We start from the raw sequence: 24284 nt of genomic DNA on the forward strand, positions 1-24284 counted from the left end.
AGAAGGACAGCAGCTGGTGATATGTGGAGACTGTAGAAGGACAGCAGCTGGTGATATGTGGAGACTGTAGAAGGACAGCAGCTGGTGATATGTGGAGACAGAAGGACAGCAGCTGGTGATATGTGGAGACAGAAGGACAGCAGCTGGTGATATGTGGAGACAGTAGAAGGACAGCAGCTGGTGATATGTGGAGACAGAAGGACAGCAGCTGGTGATATGTGGAGACAGAAAAAGGACAGCAGCTGGTGATATGTGGAGACAGTAGGACAGCAGCTGGTGATATGTGGAGACAGTAGAAGGACAGCAGCTGGTGATATGTGGAGACAGTAGAAGGACAGCAGCTGGTGATATGTGGAGACTGTAGAAGGACAGCAGCTGGTGATATGTGGAGACTGTAGAAGGACAGCAGCTGGTTATATGTGGAGACAGTAGAAGGACAGCAGCTGGTGATATGTGGAGACAGAAGGACAGCAGCTGGTGATATGTGGAGTCAGAAGGACAGCAGCTTGTGATATGTGGAGACAGAAGGACAGCAGCTGGTGATATGTGGAAACAGAAGGACAGCAGCTGGTGATATGTGGAGACAGAAGGACAACAGCTAGTGATATGTAGAGACTGTAGAAGGACAGCAGCTGGTGATATGTGGAGACAGAAGGACAGCAGCTGGTGATATGTGGAGACAGAAGGACAACAGCTGGTGATATGTGGAGACAGAAGGACAGCAGCTGGTGATACGTGGAGACAGAAGGACAGCAGCTGGTGATATGTGGAGACAGAAGGACAACAGCTGGTGATATGTAGACACTGTAGAAGGACAGCAGCTGGTGATATGTGGAGATTGCAGAAGGACAGCAGCTGGTGATATGTGGAGACTGTAGAAGGACAGCAGCTGGTGATATGTGGAGACTGTAGAAGGACAGCAGCTGGTGATATGTGGAGATTGTAGAAGGACAGCAGCTGGTGATATGTGGAGACTGTAGAAGGACAGCAGCTGGTGATATGTGGAGAATGTAGAAGGACAGCAGCTGGCGATATGTGGAGACCGCTGAAGGACAGCAGCTGATGATATGTGGAGACAAAAGGACAGCGGCTGGTGATATGTGGAGACTGCAGAAGGACAGCAGCTGGTGATATGTGGAGACTGTAGAAGGACAGCAGCTGGTGATATGTGGAGACAGAAGGACAGCAGCTGGTGATATGTGGAGACTGTAGAAGGACAGCAGCTGGTGATATGTGGAGACAGAAGGACAGCAGCTGGTGATATGTGGAGACTGTAGAAGGACAGCAGCTGGTGATATGTGGAGACTGGAGAAGGACAGCAGCTGGTGATATGTGGAGACAGAAGGACAGCAGCTGGTGATATGTGGAGACAGAAGGACAGCAGCTGGTGATATGTGGAGACTGTAGAAGGACAGCAGCTGGCGATATGTGGAGACTGTAGAAGGACAGCAGCTGGTGATGTGTGGAGACTGTAGAAGGACAGCAGCTGGTGATATGTGGAGACTGTGGAAGGACTGCAGCTGGTGATATTTGGAGACTCTAGAAGGACAGCAGCTGGTGATATGTGGAGACTGTAGAAGGACAGCAGCTGGTGATATGTGCAGACTGTAGAAGGACAGCAGCTGGTGATATGTGGAGACAGAAGGACAGCAGCTGGTGATATGTGGAGACTGTAGAAGGACAGCAGCTGGTGATATGTGGAGACTGGAGAAGGACAGCAGCTGGTGATATGTGGAGACAGAAGGACAGCAGCTGGTGATATGTGGAGACAGAAGGACAGCAGCTGGTGATATGTGGAGACTGTAGAAGGACAGCAGCTGGTGATATGTGGAGACTGTAGAAGGACAGCAGCTGGTTATATGTGGAGACTGTAGAAGGACAGCAGCTGGTGATATGTGGAGACTGTAGAAGGACAGCAGCTGGTGATATGTGGAGACTGTGGAAGGACAGCAGCTGGTGATATGTGGAGACTTTAGAAGGATAGCAGCTGGTGATATGTGGAGACTGTAGAAGGACAGCAGCTGGTGATATGTGGAGACTGTAGCAGGACACCAGCTGGTGATATGTGGAGACTGTAGAAGGACAGCAGCTGGTGATATGTGGAGACTGTAGAAGGACAGCAGCTGGTGATATGTGGAGACTGTAGAAGGACAGCAGCTGGTGATATGTGGAGACAGTAGATGGACAGCAGCTGGTGATATGTGGAGACAGAAGGACAGCAGCTGGTGATATGTGGAGACTGCAGAAGGACAGCAGCTGGTGATATGTGGAGACTGCAGAAGGACAGCAGCTGGTGATATGTGGAGACTGTAAAAGGACAGCAGCTGGTGATATGTGGAGATTGCAGAAGGACAGCAGCTGGTGATATGTGGAGACTGTAGAAGGACAGCAGCTGGTGATATGTGGGGACTGTAGAAGGACAGCAGCTGGTGATATGTGGAGACTGTAGAAGGACAGCAGCTGGCGATATGTGGAGATTGCAGAAGGATAGCAGCTCGTGATATGTGGAGACTGCAGAAGGACAGCAGCTGGTGATATGTGGAGACAGAAGGACAGCAGCTGGTGATATGTGGAGACAGAAGGACAGCAGCTGGTGATATGTGGAGACTGTAGAAGGACAGCAGCTGGTGATATGTGGAGACTGTAGAAGGACAGCAGCTGGTGATATGTGGAGACGGCAGAAGGACAGCAGCTGGTGATATGTGGAGACTGTAGAAGGACAGCAGCTGGTGATATGTGGAGACGGTAGAAGGACAGCAGCTGGTGATATGTGGAGACTGTAGAAGGACAGCAGCTGGTGATATGTGGAGACAGAAGGACAGCAGCTGGTGATATGTGGGGACAGAAGGACAGCAGCTGGTGATATGTGGAGACTGTAGAAGGACAGCAGCTGGTGATATGTGGAGACGGCAGAAGGACAGCAGCTGGTGATATGTGGAGACTGTAGAAGGACAGCAGCTGGTGATATGTGGAGACAGAAGGACAGCAGCTGGTGATATGTGGAGACAGAAGGACAGCAGCTGGTGATATGTGGAGACAGTAGAAGGACAGCAGCTGGTGATATATGGAGACAGAAGGACAGCAGCTGGTGATATGTGGAGACAGTAGAAGGACAGCAGCTGGTGATATGTGGAGACAGTAGAAGGACAGCAGCTGGTGATATGTGGAGACAGTAGAAGGACAGCAGCTGGTGATATGTGGAGACAGTAGAAGGACAGCAGCTGGTGATATGTGGAGACTGTAGAAGGATAGCAGCTGGTGATATGTGGAGACTGTAGAAGGACAGCAGCTGGTGATATGTGGAGACTGTAGAAGGACAGCAGCTGGTGATATGTGGAGACTGTAGAAGGACAGCAGCTGGTGATATGTGGAGACAGAAGGACAGCAGCTGCTGATATGTGGAGACTGTAGAAGGACAGCAGCTGGTGATATGTGGAGACTGTAGAAGGACAGCAGCTGGTGATATGTGGAGACTGCAGAAGGACAGCAGCTGGTGATATGTGGAGACGGTAGAAGGACAGCAGCTGGTGATATGTGGAGACTGTAGAAGGACAGCAGCTGGTGATATGTGGAGACAGAAGGACAGCAGCTGGTGATATGTGGGGACAGAAGGACAGCAGCTGGTGATATGTGGAGACAGTAGAAGGACAGCAGCTGGTGATATGTGGAGATTGCAGAAGGACAGCAGCTGGTGATATGTGGAGACTGTAGAAGGACAGCAGCTGGTGATATGTGGAGACTGTAGAAGGACAGCAGCTGGTGATATGTGGAGATTGTAGAAGGACAGCAGCTGGTGATATGCGGAGATTGTAGAAGGACAGCAGCTGGCGATATGCGGAGACTGCGGAAGGACAGCAGCTGGTGATATGTGGAGACAAAAGGACAGCGGCTGGTGATATGTGGAGACTGTAGAAGGACAGCAGCTGGTGATATGTGGAGACTGTAGAAGGACAGCAGCTGGTGATATGTGGAGACAGTAGATGGACAGCAGCTGGTGATATGTGGAGACAGAAGGACAGCAGCTGGTGATATGTGGAGACTGCAGAAGGACAGCAGTTGGTGATATGTGGAGACTGCAGAAGGACAGCAGCTGGTGATATGTGGAGACTGTAAAAGGACAGCAGCTGGTGATATGTGGAGATTGCAGAAGGACAGCAGCTGGTGATATGTGGAGACTGTAGAAGGACAGCAGCTGGTGATATGTGGGGACTGTAGAAGGACAGCAGCTGGTGATATGTGGAGACTGTAGAAGGACAGCAGCTGGCGATATGTGGAGATTGCAGAAGGATAGCAGCTCGTGATATGTGGAGACTGCAGAAGGACAGCAGCTGGTGATATGTGGAGACAGAAGGACAGCAGCTGGTGATATGTGGAGACAGAAGGACAGCAGCTGGTGATATGTGGAGACTGTAGAAGGACAGCAGCTGGTGATATGTGGAGACTGTAGAAGGACAGCAGCTGGTGATATGTGGAGACGGCAGAAGGACAGCAGCTGGTGATATGTGGAGACTGTAGAAGGACAGCAGCTGGTGATATGTGGAGACAGAAGGACAGCAGCTGGTGATATGTGGAGACAGAAGGACAGCAGCTGGTGATATGTGGAGACAGTAGAAGGACAGCAGCTGGTGATATATGGAGACAGAAGGACAGCAGCTGGTGATATGTGGAGACAGAAGGACAGCAGCTGGTGATATGTGGAGACAGTAGAAGGACAGCAGCTGGTGATATGTGGAGACAGTAGAAGGACAGCAGCTGGTGATATGTGGAGACAGTAGAAGGACAGCAGCTGGTGATATGTGGAGACAGTAGAAGGACAGCAGCTGGTGATATGTGGAGACTGTAGAAGGATAGCAGCTGGTGATATGTGGAGACTGTAGAAGGACAGCAGCTGGTGATATGTGGAGACTGTAGAAGGACAGCAGCTGGTGATATGTGGAGACTGTAGAAGGACAGCAGCTGGTGATATGTGGAGACAGAAGGACAGCAGCTGGTGATATGTGGAGACTGTAGAAGGACAGCAGCTGGTGATATGTGGAGACTGTAGAAGGACAGCAGCTGGTGATATGTGGAGACTGCAGAAGGACAGCAGCTGGTGATATGTGGAGACGGTAGAAGGACAGCAGCTGGTGATATGTGGAGACTGTAGAAGGACAGCAGCTGGTGATATGTGGAGACAGAAGGACAGCAGCTGGTGATATGTGGGGAGAGAAGGACAGCAGCTGGTGATATGTGGAGACAGTAGAAGGACAGCAGCTGGTGATATGTGGAGACAGAAGGACAGCAGCTGGTGATATGTGGAGACAGTAGAAGGACAGCAGCTGGTGATATGTGGAGACAGTAGAAGGACAGCAGCTGGTGATATGTGGAGACAGTAGAAGGACAGCAGCTGGTGATATGTGGAGACAGTAGAAGGACAGCAGCTGGTGATATGTGGAGATTGTAGAAGGACAGCAGTTGGTGATATGTGGAGACTGTAGAAGGACAGCAGCTGGTTATATGTGGAGACAGTAGAAGGACAGCAGCTGGTGATATGTGGAGACAGAAGGACAGCAGCTGGTGATATGTGGAGACTGTAGAAGGACAGCAGCTGGTGATATGTGGAGACTGTAGAAGGACAGCAGCTGGTGATATGTGGAGATTGTAGAAGGACAGCAGCTGGTGATATGTGGAGACTGTAGAAGGACAGCAGCTGGTGATATGTGGAGACAGAAGGACAGCAGCTGGTGATATGTGGAGACAGTAGAAGGACAGCAGCTGGTGATATGTGGAGACTGTAGAAGGACAGCAGCTGGTGATATGTGGAGACTGTAGAAGGACAGCAGCTGGTGATATGTGGAGACTGTAGTAGGACAGCAGCTGGTGATATGTGGAGACTGTAGAAGGACAGCAGCTGGTGATATGTGGAGACTGTAGAAGGACAGCAGCTGGTGATATGTGGAGACAGAAGGACAGCAGCTGGTGATATGTGGAGACAGTAGAAGGACAGCAGCTGGTGATATGTGGAGACTGTAGAAGGACAGCAGCTGGTGATATGTGGAGACTGCAGAAGGACAGCAGCTGGTGATATGTGGAGACTGCTGAAGGACAGCAGCTGGTGATATGTGGAGACAGAAGTACAGCAGCTGGTGATATGTGGAGACTGTAGAAGGACAGCAGCTGGTGATATGTGGAGACTGCAGAAGGACAGCAGCTGGTGATATGTGGAGACTGCTGAAGGACAGCAGCTGGTGATATGTGGAGACAGAAGGACAGCAGCTGGTGATATGTGGAGACTGCAGAAGGACAGCAGCTGGTGATATGTGGAGACTGTAGAAGGACAGCAGCTGGTGATATGTGGAGACAGAAGGACAGCAGCTGGTGATATGTGGAGATTGTAGAAGGACAGCAGCTGGTGATATGTGGAGACTGCTGAAGGACAGCACCTGGTGATATGTGGAGACTGTAGAAGGACAGCAGCTGGTGATATGTGGAGACTGTAGAAGGACAGCAGCTGGTGATATGTGGAGACAGAAGGACAGCAGCTGGTGATATGTGGAGACTGTAGAAGGACAGCAGATGGTGATATGTGGAGACAGAAGGACAGCAGCTGGTGATATGTGGAGACTGTAGAAGGACAGCAGCTGGTGATATGTGGAGACTGTAGAAGGACAGCAGCTGGTGATATGTGGAGACTGCAGAAGGACAGCAGCTGGTGATATGTGGAGACAGTAGAAGGACAGCAGCTGGTGATATGTGGAGACTGTAGAAGGACAGCAGCTGGTGATATGTGGAGACTGTAGAAGGACAGCAGCTGGTGATATGTGGAGACTGCAGAAGGACAGCAGCTGGTGATATGTGGAGACAGTAGAAGGACAGCAGCTGGTGATATGTGGAGACAGAAGGACAGCAGCTGGTGATATGTGGAGACAGGAGAAGGACAGCAGCTGGTGATATGTGGAGACTGTAGAAGGACAGCAGCTGGTGATATGTGGAGACTGGAGAAGGACAGCAGCTGGTGATATGTGGAGACAGAAGGACAGCAGCTGGTGATATGTGGAGACTGTAGTAGGACAGCAGCTGGTGATATGTGGAGACTGGAGAAGGACAGCAGCTGGTGATATGTGGAGACTGTAGAAGGACAGCAGCTGGTGATATGTGGAGACAGAAGGACAGCAGCTGGTGATATGTGGAGACTGTAGAAGGACAGCAGCTGGTGATATGTGGAGACTGCAGAAGGACAGCAGCTGGTGATATGTGGAGACTGCTGAAGGACAGCAGCTGGTGATATGTGGAGACAGAAGGACAGCAGCTGGTGATATGTGGAGACTGCAGAAGGACAGCAGCTGGTGATATGTGGAGACTGTAGAAGGACAGCAGCTGGTGATATGTGGAGACAGAAGGACAGCAGCTGGTGATATGTGGAGACTGCAGACGGACAGCAGCTGGTGATATGTGGAGACTGCTGAAGGACAGCAGCTGGTGATATGTGGAGACTGTAGAAGGACAGCAGCTGGTGATATGTGGAGACAGAAGGACAGCAGCTGGTGATATGTGGAGATTGTAGAAGGACAGCACCTGGTCATATGTGGAGACTGCTGAAGGACAGCACCTGGTCATATGTGGAGACTGTAGAAGGACAGCAGCTGGTGATATGTGGAGACTGTAGAAGGACAGCAGCTGGTGATATGTGGAGACTGTAGAAGGACAGCAGCTGGTGATATGTGGAGACAGAAGGACAGCAGCTGGTGATATGTGGAGACTGTAGAAGGACAGCAGCTGGTGATATGTGGAGACTGTAGAAGGACAGCAGCTGGTGATATGTGGAGACTGCAGAAGGACAGCAGCTGGTGATATGTGGAGACAGTAGAAGGACAGCAGCTGGTGATATGTGGAGACAGAAGGACAGCAGCTGGTGATATGTGGAGACAGGAGAAGGACAGCAGCTGGTGACATGTGAAGTCTGTAAGTAATGGGGATGGTATTGCTGAAACTGCAATCTGCTAAGCAGGGTTGATCTGGGCTCAGCAAAGTGTATCCACTGACCCAGCCTCTCTCACCTAACAGCAACTAAACCCTATTTGCAAAAGTACAACAGTTAACATTTAGAGTATTTGCATTTTCTTTTGCTAGTACATGATACAAGGTGCTGTTTTCTGATTCTCTGATGGACTACACAGGTTATTCTCCCTTCCCAGGGCAATTATCATACCTTGTTTGTTGGAGCTTGCTGTAGTGCAAATTGGCTGCCACGTTTGTGACATTTCAACAGTGGCTACGCTTTAAAAAGGTACTTTGAGATGCTCCAAGTTTGTGAAAGACATTATATAAACACAAGTTCTATCTTGCTTTACAGTCAACCAATGCTGGGACCTCTCCTGTACCTCTTTCTCAGTCAGTCATTCTTCATGCAAGTCCCCACTGAACATTGACGCACACATAGCCAGGATACAATTAGGAGCAACAAGTATGGATGATTTCCACTCCCCTCATGCACTCAGTCTGCACCAACTGAAGGTTACTAAGGCACTGAGGTTAATTTACAGAGCTCTGGGTGAAAATTGTTAAAGCAGCAGAGCCCATAAATTCATATATGGGGAGTTGGTGTCACTGGCAAGGCCAGCGCTTACCATCCCTCACTAACTAAGCTTTGGGCCTGCTAAGATCCACACTGTGAAATACATTCAGTCACTGTGAGCTCAGGAGGAAGGGTGGGAGAAGGTGCAGCGAAAGCTCTATTAATTCAACTAAAAAGAACGAGATCTTTGATTGCAAAAAACTCCTAAGAGAAGATGAGCTCCCAGTTGTGTATTCTGAACAATACTGGGAATGTCACCATATAGAGCCTCGGCAGGGGAATGGGGGAATTCTCGTACATGGTCACAACCATCCTTCCACAGCCTAACCAGTGTCGACCAGTACTGACTGGGTCATTGGGTCAACAGCCAATGGGGTGTACTTCAAATTCAACAATTTTGCTGCTCCAATTACATGTGTTACTTTTTAATTTAAATGTCAATGGATGCCAATCAAAGCCTAACACACATTCCCTCTCGGTACCTTTGTTGAATTCATTTCTTGGGAAGATGCCAATGTCACTCCTGACATTTTCCTATAGGATATAATGTGGAGCCAATGCTGATCTCAAATCTGCCCGGCTTGGGAGGCAAGGAAAGAGAAACCGAAGAGAAATATATATTGGATGCAGTAAATGTGCCGTTCTAAGACTGAGGCTAAGCCACACTGTTGGGGTAGAGTCAAGGGAGTTAATGTGTGGTTTAACACCTGACTTAACAACAATATTTAACAACCTACATTTATATAGCATCTTCAAATGTAATAAAACACCCCAAGGCACTTCACAGAGAAATAACTAGACAATTGATCCTAAGCCAAAGGAGGAGACAATAGGATGAGCAACCAAAGGCTGGGTTAAAGAGGGAGGCTTTAAGGAATTTCTTAAAGAAGAAAGAGGCAGAGAAGTTTAGGGAGGGAATTCCAGAGCTTAGGGCTCAGGCAAATAAAGGCTCTTTGACTAATGGCGGGGCAAACCAAGTGAGGGATGCACAAGAGGCCAGAGTTGGAGGAATGTGGAGCTTAGAGGGTTGTAGGGCTGTAGGAGGTTACAGAGAATGTGAGGGGTGAGGCCATGGAGAAATTTGAACATGGGGATGATAATTTATTTTAAAAAATGGAGGCATTGCTGGACCGGGAGCCAATGCAGGGCATCGAGCACAGGGTGATGGGTGAACAGGACGTGTTGTAAGTTAGGACATGGCCAACAAAGATTTGGATAAGCTGAACTTTCTGAAGAATGGAAGGTGTGAGGATGGCCAGGAGAGCACTGGGACAGTCTTGGGAGTGTTTGGATGGTTAGAGTCTGAAGGTGAATGCATGAGTGCATGTTAAAATGTAGGAAGTTGGAAAGAAGGCTTGGAAGGATAGACAAAGTAATGGTTTGGCAACAATTGAAATATTTAGTACAGATCACCTTCTTGTTTACCTGTATGAACCTGTCAACACCTGCTCCAGGTCAATTATCATGAACTTTTCCAGGACCTGACCATGAAACTTCTTCCCAGACTTTGTACAGTATGTGTCTCCCATCACACTCCTGATCCGCATGTTCTAGAAGGTGGAAGAATACAACAGTATTTTTACTCAGTATTTGGGAAGGAGGGAGGGAGATATCTTGGGCAGTAAAACTCAGGTTCTGGTGCTTTAACTTGAACTTCTAAGAATAATCCAGTTTGTAATTGCCTGGTCCAGAGTGGGGTCAGTGTGAGTCTATATCACTGCTGGAATGAAGAAGCTCACCAAGATGGACCTGGATCCCACGGGTGCCAATTTAGCTTTTGTAATGATGTACATTATATATCCATTTGCATTTACTTAGCAGCTTCAACATACCAAAACATCCCAAGACACTTCACAGGAGGGTTATTAAACAAAATTTGACACTGAGCCACAGAAGGAAATATTAGAACAGATTGTCCAAAGAGGTGGGTTTTATGGAGAATCTTAAAGGTGGAAATAGAGTTGGAGATGTTTAGGGAAGGAATTCCTTAACAGTGAAAAGATTCCGGCTCAGTTTTCAAAGCCGGTTAATAGCCTTAAAAAAACAATTATGTTGCCCAAAGAGTTGTATAGACACACCAAAGGTTCCTGAAAAATGTTTTCTAATTAAAACCATGTTCCAGTGGCTTTTACAGATCAACATCACAATCTAAATGTACCTAAAGCACAGCGGTGTTTATGGGTTTCCTGATTATCCGTTTGAATTATCAATGATAAAATGCTCAATGCCCACAGAACTGATGGGCATCAGATGCCAGTTAAACAGAGGCTGGCGATCGCCTCAGCACTCTGACTGCTTAGCATGCTCTACAGTGTTCCCAAAGCACCCATAGTAAAGGAACAGCACCTTACTAGGCATTAGTGTCATGAAAATATAATAAATTTCATAACATTGTCGTGATTTATTGTAAAAGTGGGTTAATAGTGGGGTTTGGATTAGTTTCTCTCTGTGGATATGTGTGTGTGGGGGATTTAGTTGAATTGGAGACAACTGGCCTGGAGGCTTTGAGTTAACAAGAAGCTAGGTTTGAAATGCAAAATATGTAAACATGGCTGAAGTTTTAGAATGTGAGGTGTGAGGAACATTTGCATTTATAGATAAGTTAGGTTAGTTTGAATTTCAAAGAGATGGTAAGATATTACACCCAGCCAGAAGAAGGTAGGCCAAACAGCATGTTTATTTTTCCCCAAAGGTGACTGATAAAATTAGCACCATGAAAAGACTTATGTTACGGAGAAAGGTAAAGTTCCAAAGACGTATTAGAACAATGGAATTTGCATTAAAAAGGGAGAAACATGTATTAAAGGAGATGAGGCTACGCGCAAGACAAGCCGGCATTCTAAGATCTAACAAGTGTGAAACGCCTCCAGCCTCTGTGCATCAAGTTGCTGTCTACAGGAACTGAAGCTAAGAGAACTCACTTTGAATGTGACTGTCCAGGGTATTGAGTTGCTTTGCCTGTTTAAATATATTTGTTTTTACTGTAGCCTTAACAGAGGTGCAATTGGGAACCAGATTAAATTAGGGGTTTTAGGAGTTATTATAGCTGTAATTTGTAGACCTATATATGTGCTTGAAATCTTTTCTTTTGTTAATAATTGTTTAATTTAGTTTTCTAAAAATCTCTGAAGTCATGGTAGTCTTATTACTTATGGAATTCAAAGCGCACATCCCAAAATAAAATACAAATTGCAAAACAGTTGTGACCGTGAGATCGAGTTTCCCGCGTGGATTTGATCCGCCTGGAACACATCATCTGCCATATGGTAACACTAGGCTCACCGTAGCCCTGAATTTAACATTGTAAAATGGCTGGAACTCCTGAACGACATCTTGAATGTGATAGAAACTTGTTTTGCTGGAGCACTTGTTCCTTGTGCTGCTCCCATTTCCGGTCTAAAAGGAATTTCTGCCCCTCTTTTGTGTTTTATTGTAGGGAAGGTGCAGACCTTTCAGACAGGGTAATCCTGAGGCCGGAAATATGGAGAGGAATTCACTTGAAAGCAAGTACGATGGGGGGAAAAGAGAATTATTCTAATATAAGTATCTATTCTTCTCCACAATTAATGGCTTCTCGAAATTATAGAAATTCAAAGTTTAGATTGTGCAATCCCCTAGATTAAAATTTTGTTAGCATGTCTTCATTACGAGCTCTAGTTACAGAATAAAATGATTGTTCCAAATGCAAATCCATTGAATCTCTTCCAAGTATCATAATTCCAGCTACACCTTTTGAGGACGTTGACCAGGTAACAGGAATCAGAGATACCTGGTCAACCTCCATCATGGCTGGACAGGGAAGGGAACAATCCACTCTTCACAGGTGTTTTGGATCTCACTGTTGGTATTCCCAATGCAAGATGCATTCCTCTGTCACAACCCTAGACACATCCCCATCATCATCCACATCCAGGTGGACAGAGTTAGGATTTTTAAAAATTGTTTTTTTATTCATTCATGGGATGTGGGCATCGCTGGCTGGACCAGCATTTACCGCCCATCCCTAGTTGCCCTTGAGAAGGTAGTGGTGAGCAGCCTTCTTGAACCGCTGCAGTCCATGTGGTGTAGGTACACCCACAGTGCTGTTAGGAAGGGAATTCCAGAATTTTGGCCCAGCGACAGCGAATGAACGGTGATATATTTCCAAGTCAGGTTGGTGAGTGACTTGGAGGGGAACTTCTAGGCGGTGGTTTTTCCATCTATCTGATGCCCTTGTCCTTCTAGATGGTAGTGGTTGTGGGTTTGGAAGGTGCTGTCGAAGGAGCCTTGGTGAATTCCTGCAGTGCATTTTGTAGATGGTATACACTGCTGCTACAGTGCATCGGTGGTGGAGGGAGTGAATGTGGATGAGCAGGCTGCTTTGTCCTGGATGGTGTCAAGCTTCTTGTGTTGTGGCAGCTGCACTCATTCAGGTAAGTGGGGAGTATTCCATCAAATGCCTTGTGGACAGGCTTTGAGGAGTCAGGAGGCGAGTTACTCGCTGCAGGATTCCTAGCCTCTGACCTGCCCTTGTAGCCACAGTATTTATATGGCTAGTCCAGTTCAGTTCCTGGTGAATGGTAACCCCCAGGATATTGACAGTGAGGGATTCAGTGATGGTAATGCCACTGAACATCAAAGGGCGATGGTTGGATTCTCTCTTGTTGGAGGTGGTTGTTGCCTAACACTTGTGTGGTGCGAATGTTATTTGCCGCTTGTCATCCCAAGCCTGGATATTGTCCAGGTCTTGCTGCATTTGGACATGGACTGCTTCAGTATCTGAGGAGTTGCGAATGGTGCTGAACATTGTGCAATCATCAGCAAATATCCCCACTTCTGACCTTATGATGGAAGGAAGGCCATTGATGAAGCAGCTGAAGATGGTTGGGCTGAGGACACTACCCTGAGGAACTCCTGCAGCGATGTCCTGGAACTGAGATGACTGACCTCCAATAACCACAACCATCTTCCTTTGTGCTAGGTATGACTCCAACCAGAGAGTTATCCCCCTGATTCCCATTGACTCCACTTTTGCTCAGGCTCCTGGATGGAATCATGCAGTGGTTACAGCACAGAAGGGGGCCACTCAGCCCATTGTGTTTGTGCTGGCTCTCTCTAACAGCAACTCACCTTGCCCCACTCCCCTGCCTTTTCCCTGTAACCCTGCAAAGTTTTTCTCTTCACTGAATGAAGGAACAGGCTTGAATGGCCTCCTCCTTTTCCTATGTTGTTCTCAGGGCCATATGGTCCAAAGGTCCTGGAGTAGCAAATGGAGGGGTTTGTGACAACAAGCAGCTAATGCAAAGGAAGCCTGCCATTTTAAAACGATCGCCATCACCTGTTGACATGAGGTATTATGAGCCAGAAGCACTTACAATAATGTGATTTTTTTGGATGTCAAGCTCATCGCACATTTGCATAAAATGCTCCAGGTTACTTTCATCCAGAAGTAGGTAGACGGGGACTCCTCGTTTATTAGAAGCTTCCAACAAGTCACAAAATATGTCAACGTCAGTGAATAGATCCATCACAATCGCAATGAGCTACAAAGGAAAGAGGACATGAATATTAGAGAGATTGACACCATTCTTGTACATTACAATATTTGCAACAAAAAAAACCCAAAGGATATACTGACTGCAAAATAAAAACAAATCAATTACCCGAAGCCACATGGGGAGGTGTCCAACACTGGAATTTTAACAGTTTTTGAACAGATTCGAGTTTTCTACCTAGAGTTGAGAAGGTGAGGGGGACCGTGGAACAATAATAAACAGCAACTAATTTAAATTGATGGAGATGGCAGATGGGGAAAAAGTTCTAAAACCTGTTCAGTGGATTTTATGATCAAGGCAGCAGATAGGATCGGAGGATGTCATAACACTAAAATTGGTCATTGTGCCCATCAGATCTCTGACTGTCCCTTTCACCACATGAGCCACCATGCTCCATTGCATCCCTTACCTTCTAATATTCCTCTATTGCAAACGATTCTCTAATCCCCTTTGTAAGGATTCAAGGACACAGCCTCAGTAATTTTTTTGTGGCAGAGAATGCCACAGTTTAGCCACTCTTTGCATGAAGCGTTTTAAAAAAAAATCATAACCTCCGTTTAATGTTTTTGTGACTATCTATCTGTCTTCTCATTTCTGCCCTGTCTGCTGCTGAGACTGTTATCCACACCTTTGTCACCTCCAGTCTCGACTAATCCAGCACTCTTCTGGCCAGCCTTCCATCTTCCGCACTCAGTAAACATCAGCTCATCCAAACCTCTGCTGCCAGTATTCTACGGTTCACCCACCAGCCTTGTCCTCGCTCAACAACATTAGCTCCTCAACACCTCAAATTTAAAATGCTCATCCTTTTACCGCTTTATGATTCTGGGTAAAATAATTCATGGGTTCACCTTTCCCTATTCCCAACATATTCCAGCCTCTAAACCCACCAAACTCTCGCTTCCTCTGATTGTAGTCTATTATGGAACCCCTCCTTGAGTTACCCCACCATTGGCAGCTGTGCTTCAGTCATCAAGACCTCACACTCTGGAATTCCCTCCCTAAAAATCTCTCCACCTCGTCTTCATCAAGATCCCACTTGAAACCCACCTTTGGCCAACTTTTTGTTTCTCTCCCCTCCCTATTCCCTTGTTTGGCTGGTGTTCACTTATCCTTCTACCTCTACATCTTGGGACATTTTCTTATTATATTAAAGGCGCTTGTTGTCAATGAAAAAGATCCATTATTTGCTCTACATCAACTAGGTCAACTGTTAACCACATGAATGTTGGTACTGGGAATGAAAAGGCTTGCATTCTTGGCATTGTCATCGTTAAGCACTCCCGGGTCAAATGGCTCAGAGTTTTTATACAAGGCAGCACTTCTTTGACCTCAGCCAAATTTTAGAGAAGTACCACTCCAGTGAAGCTGTTATGATTGATGCAGTTGGTAAAGCGGAGTTATTTAAAAATCCCAGAGGGAAACTTTAAACAACTGTCATAACCAATAATTTTAAGTGTTATGTTTGAGATGCGACTCTAAATTCAGGAATCAGACCACCAGTTCTCGAGGTTTTACATTAAATTAAATGAAACATTTTACTAATTTACACAGGTTAAAATATATATATATATATATATATATATATACACACATGGCTACAAATTACTACTATCATCACTTTTAACAAATTCCCAAACTAATCTCCATTAAGGCAACAGCAACCCATAGACTTAACCACACAATAGGCAAAGCATTTTCACCTTAAGTATACAAAATGAGGTTCCTTTCACTGTGGAGCCAGTTGGAGGCTTGCAACTGCCTTTTGATCTTACATTACCTCTGCCTGCGCACCCGGAAACTACCGAAGTTATACCTGCCACTGCTGATTGAATTCAAATTCTGTCTCACCAGTCTTTTTGAACTTTACCTTTTAACAATGAAACCCCTTTCATAGTACCAATTTTATTAGTAATATAAACATATGGCTTGGTATCTGCTAGATAGGTGTCAAGTTTTCAACCCACTTCTTGAATGCTCTATTCAAAAAATGCAAATGCACACTATCTCCCTTACATATCAAAACATCCAAACTAGCTGACTTTAATCCAATTAAGACATACCCGTAGACTAAACCTCTGTTTTAAAAGAAACATATTTTCCAAAATATTATATACATTAATAGCTTCATGACATCCCCCTCCTTATCGAAAAATGAACCGTCATAATTCTAAAAGACAGCTTCATTTTAATAACCGATCTCACACCATCTCCTATACTTATTACACTGTTACATGCATTATCACACGCACAGTATCAACAGAAATCACTCCAGTTCAGTGTCCAGGTTTTTAAAAAAATGTCCCATTTTCCTTTAAGCTTCAAGCTCTTGATAATGCATCTGCAAACAGATTTTCTCTTCCAGCAATATGTATAAATATGTAGATTAAATGGTGAGAAGCCTTGCACTTATGTCACGAAATTTGTCCAAAAACTTCAAAGGATTGTGGTCTGTATAAACGATTGCTTGCAACGTAAATTTCAAAACGCTGCAATGCAAACTCAAAGTCGCTTTTATGATCGTTGAATATCTTCTCTGTTGTACATTCAGTTTTAATGAAAAATACCCTGTTTTTCAATTCCAGTGTCATCTTCTTGTAACAGTACAGCCCCAATGCCTATATCGCTTGCATCAATGGCCAACTTGAATTGCTTGGCATAATGGGTACTGACAACACTGGTGTCATAGTTAATACACTTTTCAAACTACTGAATGACTCCTGACACTCCAGTGTCCATTGAAACTTCTTGTTCTTTTTTAATAGTTCAATCACCGGAGCAACCACTTGGCTAAAATTTGGTACAAATTTCCAGTAAAACCCACTCATGCCCAGAAATCTCAAAACTTCTCATTTTGTTGTAGGCACTGGGAAATTCACGATAACTTTGACTTGCACATCTCTCGGAGCCACCTTACCATGTCCAATGGTGTGGCCTAGATATGTAACTTGCACTTGTGCAAATTCACTTTTAGCCAAGTTCATCATCAAATTAGCTTCTTGTGGTCAAATAAACAATTCTTCCAGATGCTGTAAATGCTCCTCCCACATCTGACTGAAAACTATTAGACTGTCAATATAAACCACACAATTGCATAGACCCACAATTACTTTGTTTGTCAGTCTTTGAAATGTCGCAGGTGCATTCTTCATACCAAATGGCAGGACTTTAAACTGATATAGTCCACTTAGCATTACAAAAGCTGATATCTCCTTTGCCCTCTCCGGCAATGGTACCTGCCAACATCCTTTTAGCAAGTCAATCTTTGTGATAAATTTTGATTGTCTCACTTTCTCAATGCAATCCTCCAACCGTGGTATGGGATATGAATCCACTTTTGTCACTGCATTCACCTTTCGATAGTCCACACAGCCTATGTGTCCCATCTGGTTTCGGTACCAGTACAATAGACGAACTCCAGTTACTGCAACTAGACACAATGATATCACTCTGAAGCATGAAATCAATTTCTTTTTGTACTTTTGATAACTTTGCCTAATCTAATCTATAAGGTTGTTGCCTTATTGAAGATGATATTCCCATACATACATCATGTAAAGCTAAATGTGTCTTTCCTAACTTATTTCCACAAATAGGTTTGTGTGTCTGCAATAGCTTTTCCAATTCACTTTGACACTTGCTTGGAAGGTAACTCAATATTTCATTTAAATTTTCAAGCACCCCCTCATTATCCAATTTGATGAGAGGAGAATCAATTTCAGAATCCTGCACTTCTACCTCTTCCTCACCATCCACCATCACTAACACCTCTTTTTGTTCCTCTTCCCTGTCAAAGTGCTTTTTAAGCATATTTACATAACACACCCTCTGCTTCTTTCTTCTATCTGGAGTATTTATTAAATAATTTACTGCATTCAAGTTCTTTTCAATCCTGTAAGGCCCACTAAATCTTGCATTTAATGAATCACCTCATACTGGTAACAAAACTAGTACTTTCTCTCCAGAAGCAAGGCTGTGAATTTTAGCCTTCTTATCTGCTTTCACTTTCATCACTTGCTGTGATATCTTTAAAAGATCTCTAGCCAAATCACATGCTCTGTTCAATCTTTCCCTGAAATTTGATACGTAATCTAGGAGAATAGTTTCTGAGTAAGCTTTCTAATATAGCTGTTTTAATTGCAAATCATTTTTCTGTAACTCCACTAACCTCTGAGTTAAACACTTACACTGAATTGTCCTGCATTTTTTCCTCTTGAACAACGTTGTCAAACACAATGCCAGCTAATTGGATTTCAACATCTTCTTGCCTTTGAACTGCCTGATTATTTTGTTCTTCCTGATGGGCCTTTGATCTCATTATAACACAATCAGGAAACAATCCAGGATGTTCCTTCTATAGAACTTCCGTTGAAAACACTTCTACAGGTTGCTCAACTACCATAGACATCACCCACATTTGCGATCCAGCCACATCATTACCCAGAATAAATTGAATCCCTGCGATGGGTAATGTTTCCACCTCTTGAGCTATAACTTCATCATTCTTCCATTTGCTCTTTAAATTTACCTTCCACAATGGAATAGATTTAGCATCTCCTTGAACCCCACTTAGTATTACCTTCTCCTGTAACACTCCCTCTGAACAACAAATATCACTATCCAGTTAAGGCATACCTGCAGACTAAATCTCTGTTTTAAAAGAAAAATATTTTCCAAAATATTATATACACTAATAGCTTCATGACAAAGCACTATGTGCCAGTTTTGGTTTTATACATTTCCCACACCAACCATTGTGTGACCTTTCCAATATTGCCAACCTCATGTCAATGAGAGGCAGTTCTGTGTCGGATGACTTCAGCTATACATCCCCTTTCGTCATGTCATCAGCGTTGCTCAAATTACTGCCTTCTGAACAAACACTCCATTGTGTATTTTAATTTTATTGGCCCTCCCTAACGTGTCAAGTCACACAAACTATTATGAACAAATCAATAACATTACTTTGAAATGTCATGTGAAGTTTGAACTAGATTCAAAACCTGACCAAATTTGCTTAACATTTCAAGGAAAAGCTATTATAGAGAAATTTGCCTGAGAAGATGTTATTGAACATTGAAGGCATTGTAAGAATTATCAGAAAGTTTCTAGATAGGCTGAATTTCTAGAATAGTTGGCATGGAAAATAGACTTTGCTCATTTTTGGATGTGCTGGAAGACACAGTGTACAATGGCTGTATCTGATAGGTGAAGGCCCAATACTGGACTTTAGCTCCACAGAGCCGGTGAGCTATGCAGAACTGACAGCGAAGTATAAGTGGAGGCTGTGTAAATAAGGAACAGGACGATCTCCAGGAGGTGAAGAGCCAGCAGGCCTCGTCAGTTGCCTGGGAATCCTCCAAGATTTGCCTCAAAAGCCAAAGTAAATTGTGGAAAGAGCGAGGTCATGTTCCTTGGTAAATGGGCCAATTACCCCTTCACCATCAGGTCAGACTTCTGAAGGTCCTGGGATATGGCTCAGAGGGGTCAGGGCATGCACCAAAAACTGGCAGGAGTAGCCAAGCTCAAACAGAAACTGGCTATGTGGGAGTGACGATCCCTCTCTATTGTGGGTAAGAACCTGTTCAACAGGTGCGAGGTGCTCTCACATGCTGAGGTTCTGTGTGTCCCTGGGGTTGCAAAGGGTGGGCCTGGCCACATTGCCATGGAACACACCATTCAGTTGGACTGTGCTGTACCACCCCTCTCTCGTAGAAATGTTTATGCAGGAAAGCACCTTTGACCACCAGCCCATCAAGCAGTGGTCCACACATAACGTTCCTGAGGCCCTGCAGGAGATGAAAATAGTGGATCCCGTTGGATGGTTCCCCGAGCACACAGTAAAAGTCATTTGGCGGAACACCTCATTGCCAGGACTTTCAAACAAGCACCAAGATATAGCTTTGACTTTTGTGAGAATGGCCCTCCCCATCAGATTCTTCATGCGCACCCGGAATCTCGGTACCACCACATGCTATTCTCGAGATGCTGTGGAGGGGGAGAGACCACCATTCTAGAATGAGCCTTTGGAAAAAAGATCTGGAAACAGATGCAGTGCTTTTTGTCCAGGTTGATCCTAAACAGCTCCATAATGTCCATCCTTGGCCTGCTGCAATGTTCCAGCGAAGCTCAACGCAAACTAAAGGAACAGCAGCTCATCTGTCGACTAGGCACTTTACAGCCTTCCGGACTGAATACTGAGTTCAACAATTTTAGATCATGAACTCTCTCCTCCATCCCCACCCCCTTTCCGATCTCCCTTTTTCCAATAATTTACATAGATTTTTCTTTTCCCACCTATTTCCATTATTTTTAAATGTATTTCCATCCATTGTTTTCTCTCTGCCTTTTAGCCTATTTCGATCCCTTCCCCCCACCCCACCCCCACCAGGGCTATCTGTACCTTGCTCGTCCTGCTTTCTACCCTTAATGTCCCCATTAGCACATTCCTTAGATAATATCACCACCGTCAACACCCCTTTGTCCTTTTGTCTATGACATCTTTTGGCAATAGGCCCTCTATCCAGCTCTACCTGTCCCCCCACTCCATTAAACCAGCTTATATTTCACCTCTTTTCTATTTTTCCTTAGTTCTGATGAAGAGTCATTCAGACTCGAAACGTTAACTGTGCTCCTCTCCGCAGATGCTGCCAGACCTGCTGAGTTTTTCCAGGTATTTTTATTTTTGTTCTAGATTTCCAGCATCCGCAGTATTTTGCTTTTATCCATAATGCAAGACTCTGCTATATGGGCTGCTTCCAGGGAAACACACCAAGATAAACATCAACTGCAGAGGAAGGACCATCAACTTGGTGAAAGATGCTCTTTGATCTGCCTGAAACTTGGTGGTCTTCCAGTGCAAAGAGCAACTATCTGCTGAGGGATAGATAGAAGCTTGGGGCAGCCATCACAAAGGCTCAACTGGGAAAGGTCATAGTCTAGAGTCCTCCTACCATAGTACACTAGCTAGTCTCAGTAATAGTGATTTTGTTTTATTCAATAACGGGATGTGGGCGTTGCTGGCTAGGTCAGCATTTATTGTCCATCCCAAGATGCCCTTGAGAATGTGGTGATGAGCTGCCTTCTTAAACCGCTACAATCCTTGTGGTGTATGTACACCCACAGCGCTGTTAGGGAGAGAGTTCCAGGATTTTGACCCAGCGACAGTGACGGAACGGTGATATATTTCCAAGTCAGGGTGGTGAGTGGCTTGGAGGGGAACTTCTAGGTGGTGGTGTTCCCACGTGTCTGCTGCCCTTGTCCATGAAACTATCATCGATTGTCGTAAAAACCCATCACGTTCACTAATGTCCTTTAGGGAAGGAAATCTGCCAACCTTAACCTGGCCTGGCTGACATGTGATGTGACTCCAGACCCACAAGCAATGTGGTTGACTTTTAACTGCCCTCTGAAATGGTCTAGCAAGCCCCTCAGTTAAAAGGGCAACAAATGCTGGCCTTTCTAGCAATATCCCATGAAAGGATAAATAAAAATACCAAGGAACTGGAATCAGAGTAAAACTGCACAAGCTGTATGCTTAATGTACATGCAAATGTAGATATAATCTGCATCTAAGTATAATGGGGCACTCTAGAGTGCCACTTACAGCATTGAACCAATTAATCTGTAATGCATTTTATGTACTGTCACACTCATATTGCATTGTAAAGTATCTTTATAAAAAAAAAAGAATAAAATATAATATGGAGACAAGAGCGAAGGGGAGGGGTGGTGACCAGGGTGGGGAGCTGGGCTATTGGGTCAAGAAGGAGAGATGGTGGAGAACGGGAGGGGACACTCAGGGCCAGCAGGCTTTTTACGTGGGATTGAGAGGGGCCCTCCTGCTCCTGGTCCCATAATCTGCTTAATGAACAATATGTTTTAAGATTCCTAACAAAAAACACAACCCAACCGGGAACCTTACTCGTTTGTAAGTTACTCAATTTTAAACGAGTTTCTTACCTAACTTACTTGTATACTTTGGGATGGATTTGAGCAGGTCTCTTGGCTACTTCTGCAGCAACATGTTCTGTTGTGAAGACACTGGTACGTTTGCTATTGGACTATATTCGTGTCCACAGAGATGAGTTTGTTATATTATACATTGGGTACATTCATACCCTCTGCGTCGACACGACCTTGTCAATCTTGGGGGGAGGGGGGAGTTCATGTCTGCCGAGGCACACCGGGTTACGTGGAAGGACCAGAAAAGATTGCAGAGAGGTTTAAGGGGAGATTCAACAGAAATGTTCAAAATTATGGGGAAAAACTGATTTGAGTGGCAGGAGGAGGAGTGTCAGTAATCAGAGGGCATAGGAAAAGAGAGATGAGACCTTTTTTTAATGAATGCATTTATAATGAAAGGGCGGTGGAAGCAAGTTTGATAATTTTCAAAAGGGAATTGGATAAATATTACGCAGGGCAAAGAGCAGGAGGTGTGGAATTAACTGCAACATCTTGCAAAGAGCCAGCACCATGGGCTAAATGGACTTTTAAAAAAAAAAATTCATTCATGGGATGTGGGCATCGCTGCCAGCATTTATTGCCCTTGTTCAGAGGGCATTTAAGAGTCAACCAGGTGGCTGTGGGTCTGGAGTCACATGTGGGCCAGACCAGGTAAGGATGGCAGATTTCCTTCTCCTAAAGGACATTAGTGAGCCAGATGGGGTTTTTTACAACAATCGGCAATGACTTCATGGTCATCATTAGGACTGTCTTTAATTCCAGATTTTTCACTGAATTCAAATTTCACCCTCTGCTGCCATGGGAGGGGGAGATTCGAACCCGGGTCCCCAGAGGATTACCCTGGGTCTCTAGATAATATCACCACCTTCAACATCTCTTTGATCCTTTTGTCTGTGACATCTTTTGATTATCTGCTCCTATCACTGCTTGCTTGTCCCTACAACCACCGCACCCCCCTCAACTTCTCTCTCCCCGCCCAACACCCACCACCTTAAACCAGCTTATATTTCACCCCTCTCCTAACTATACTTAGTTCTGCTGAAGGGTCATGAGGACTCGAAACGTCGACTCTTTTCTTCTCCGCCGATGCTGCCAGACCTGCTGAGTTTTTCCAGGTAATTCTGTTTCTGTTTTGGATTTCCAGCATCCGCAGTAGTGTTTTTTGTTTTTATCTCTAGAATATTGGTTTTAATGGCAAAACCCACCGTGCCACTCTCTACCAGAGCGTTGGTGTCCTCCTCTCAATTTGGGCAGGGTAAACGATTCACTTTTAAAATTTTTAGGGAGGCGTATATATATATATCTATCCCTGAGGTGTCAGCTGTGGCTCAGTTCATAGCACCCTCGCCTTTGAATCAGAGGGTTGTGGGTTCATGTCCCACTCCCAGAAACCAAGAACTGTGAATGTACTCGAAAGAGTTACACTCTGTGACTGTTGATAACTCGAAAGAGTTATATATATATATATATATATATATCCCTTACCGACTTGGCTTTGCGGAGCCGACGGCGGATGGTGTCCTTGATGCTCTGGCTCTTGTCCCTTCGGAAGATGATGTGGGTCTCGGAGGGCAGGGAGACGCTGTGCTGGGGCTTGGACCAGCCCAGGTCCAGCAGCGGGGCTTCCGAATCGGACTGCGTGGGGAAGTAGGTGACCGAGGTCAGCTCCGAGCGAGCGTCGCCTCCCTCGCTGTCCCGGGGCTCCGCCGTGGGCTGGGGCGGCCGGGCAGCCCGGCTCCCGGTGATGTAGGCGATCTCCGGCCCGGAGAGGAAGCCCAGCTCCCTCTCCTCCGCCAGCGCCCGCTTGTAGGCGGGGAGTCCGGACTCCAGCAGGGCGTCCGTGGCCAGCCTGGCCGCTTCGCTGTGGCTGAGCTCCAGCGCCGAGCTCTGCCTCCAGGGGCTCTTCACCTCCTCCACCCTCTGCGCCAGCTTCCCCAGCGCTTTGCGGGCGCTGAGTTTGTGCAGGAGGTGCACGTCGTAATTTCCATCTGCATTCATCGTCATCATCTTCCCCCCCAACCCCAAATAATAATGTGTCTCTTGTTTCTGGCAGCCTCCGGATCCTGTCTGGCTGCTGCTGACACTCCACAGGCTGAAGTTGTACCTGGCGATAGGTGTCTGCAGTTTCCTAGACTGGGTCCAGGTGACGCCTTCGGGTTGGAACAGGTAACGAACCGAAACCTCATCTATCTCCCGCCACCAGGTGCTGAAAGTTACACAGGGCCACACCC

General features: G+C 45.5%; 1 protein-coding gene across 1 annotated transcript in view; it reads right to left on the reverse strand.

Moving 5' to 3' along the window:
• The window catches only part of fam83c (family with sequence similarity 83 member C), a 125450-nt gene extending 101399 nt beyond the window's left edge, over positions 1 to 24051 (reverse strand). Inside the window, exons 1-3 of the mRNA XM_078556277.1 lie at positions 23539 to 24051; positions 13909 to 14076; positions 9980 to 10104 (exon numbers count right to left, since the gene is read on the reverse strand). Of these exons, the coding sequence (XP_078412403.1) occupies positions 9980 to 10104; positions 13909 to 14076; positions 23539 to 24051 (806 nt within the window). The remainder of the gene's footprint in view (positions 1 to 9979; positions 10105 to 13908; positions 14077 to 23538) is intronic.
• Between the last annotated feature and the right edge of the window lie 233 nt (positions 24052 to 24284).

Source organism: Cetorhinus maximus, chromosome 13 (assembly GCF_964194155.1).
Source record: "Cetorhinus maximus chromosome 13, sCetMax3.hap1.1, whole genome shotgun sequence".
Lineage (NCBI taxonomy): Eukaryota > Metazoa > Chordata > Chondrichthyes > Lamniformes > Cetorhinidae > Cetorhinus > Cetorhinus maximus.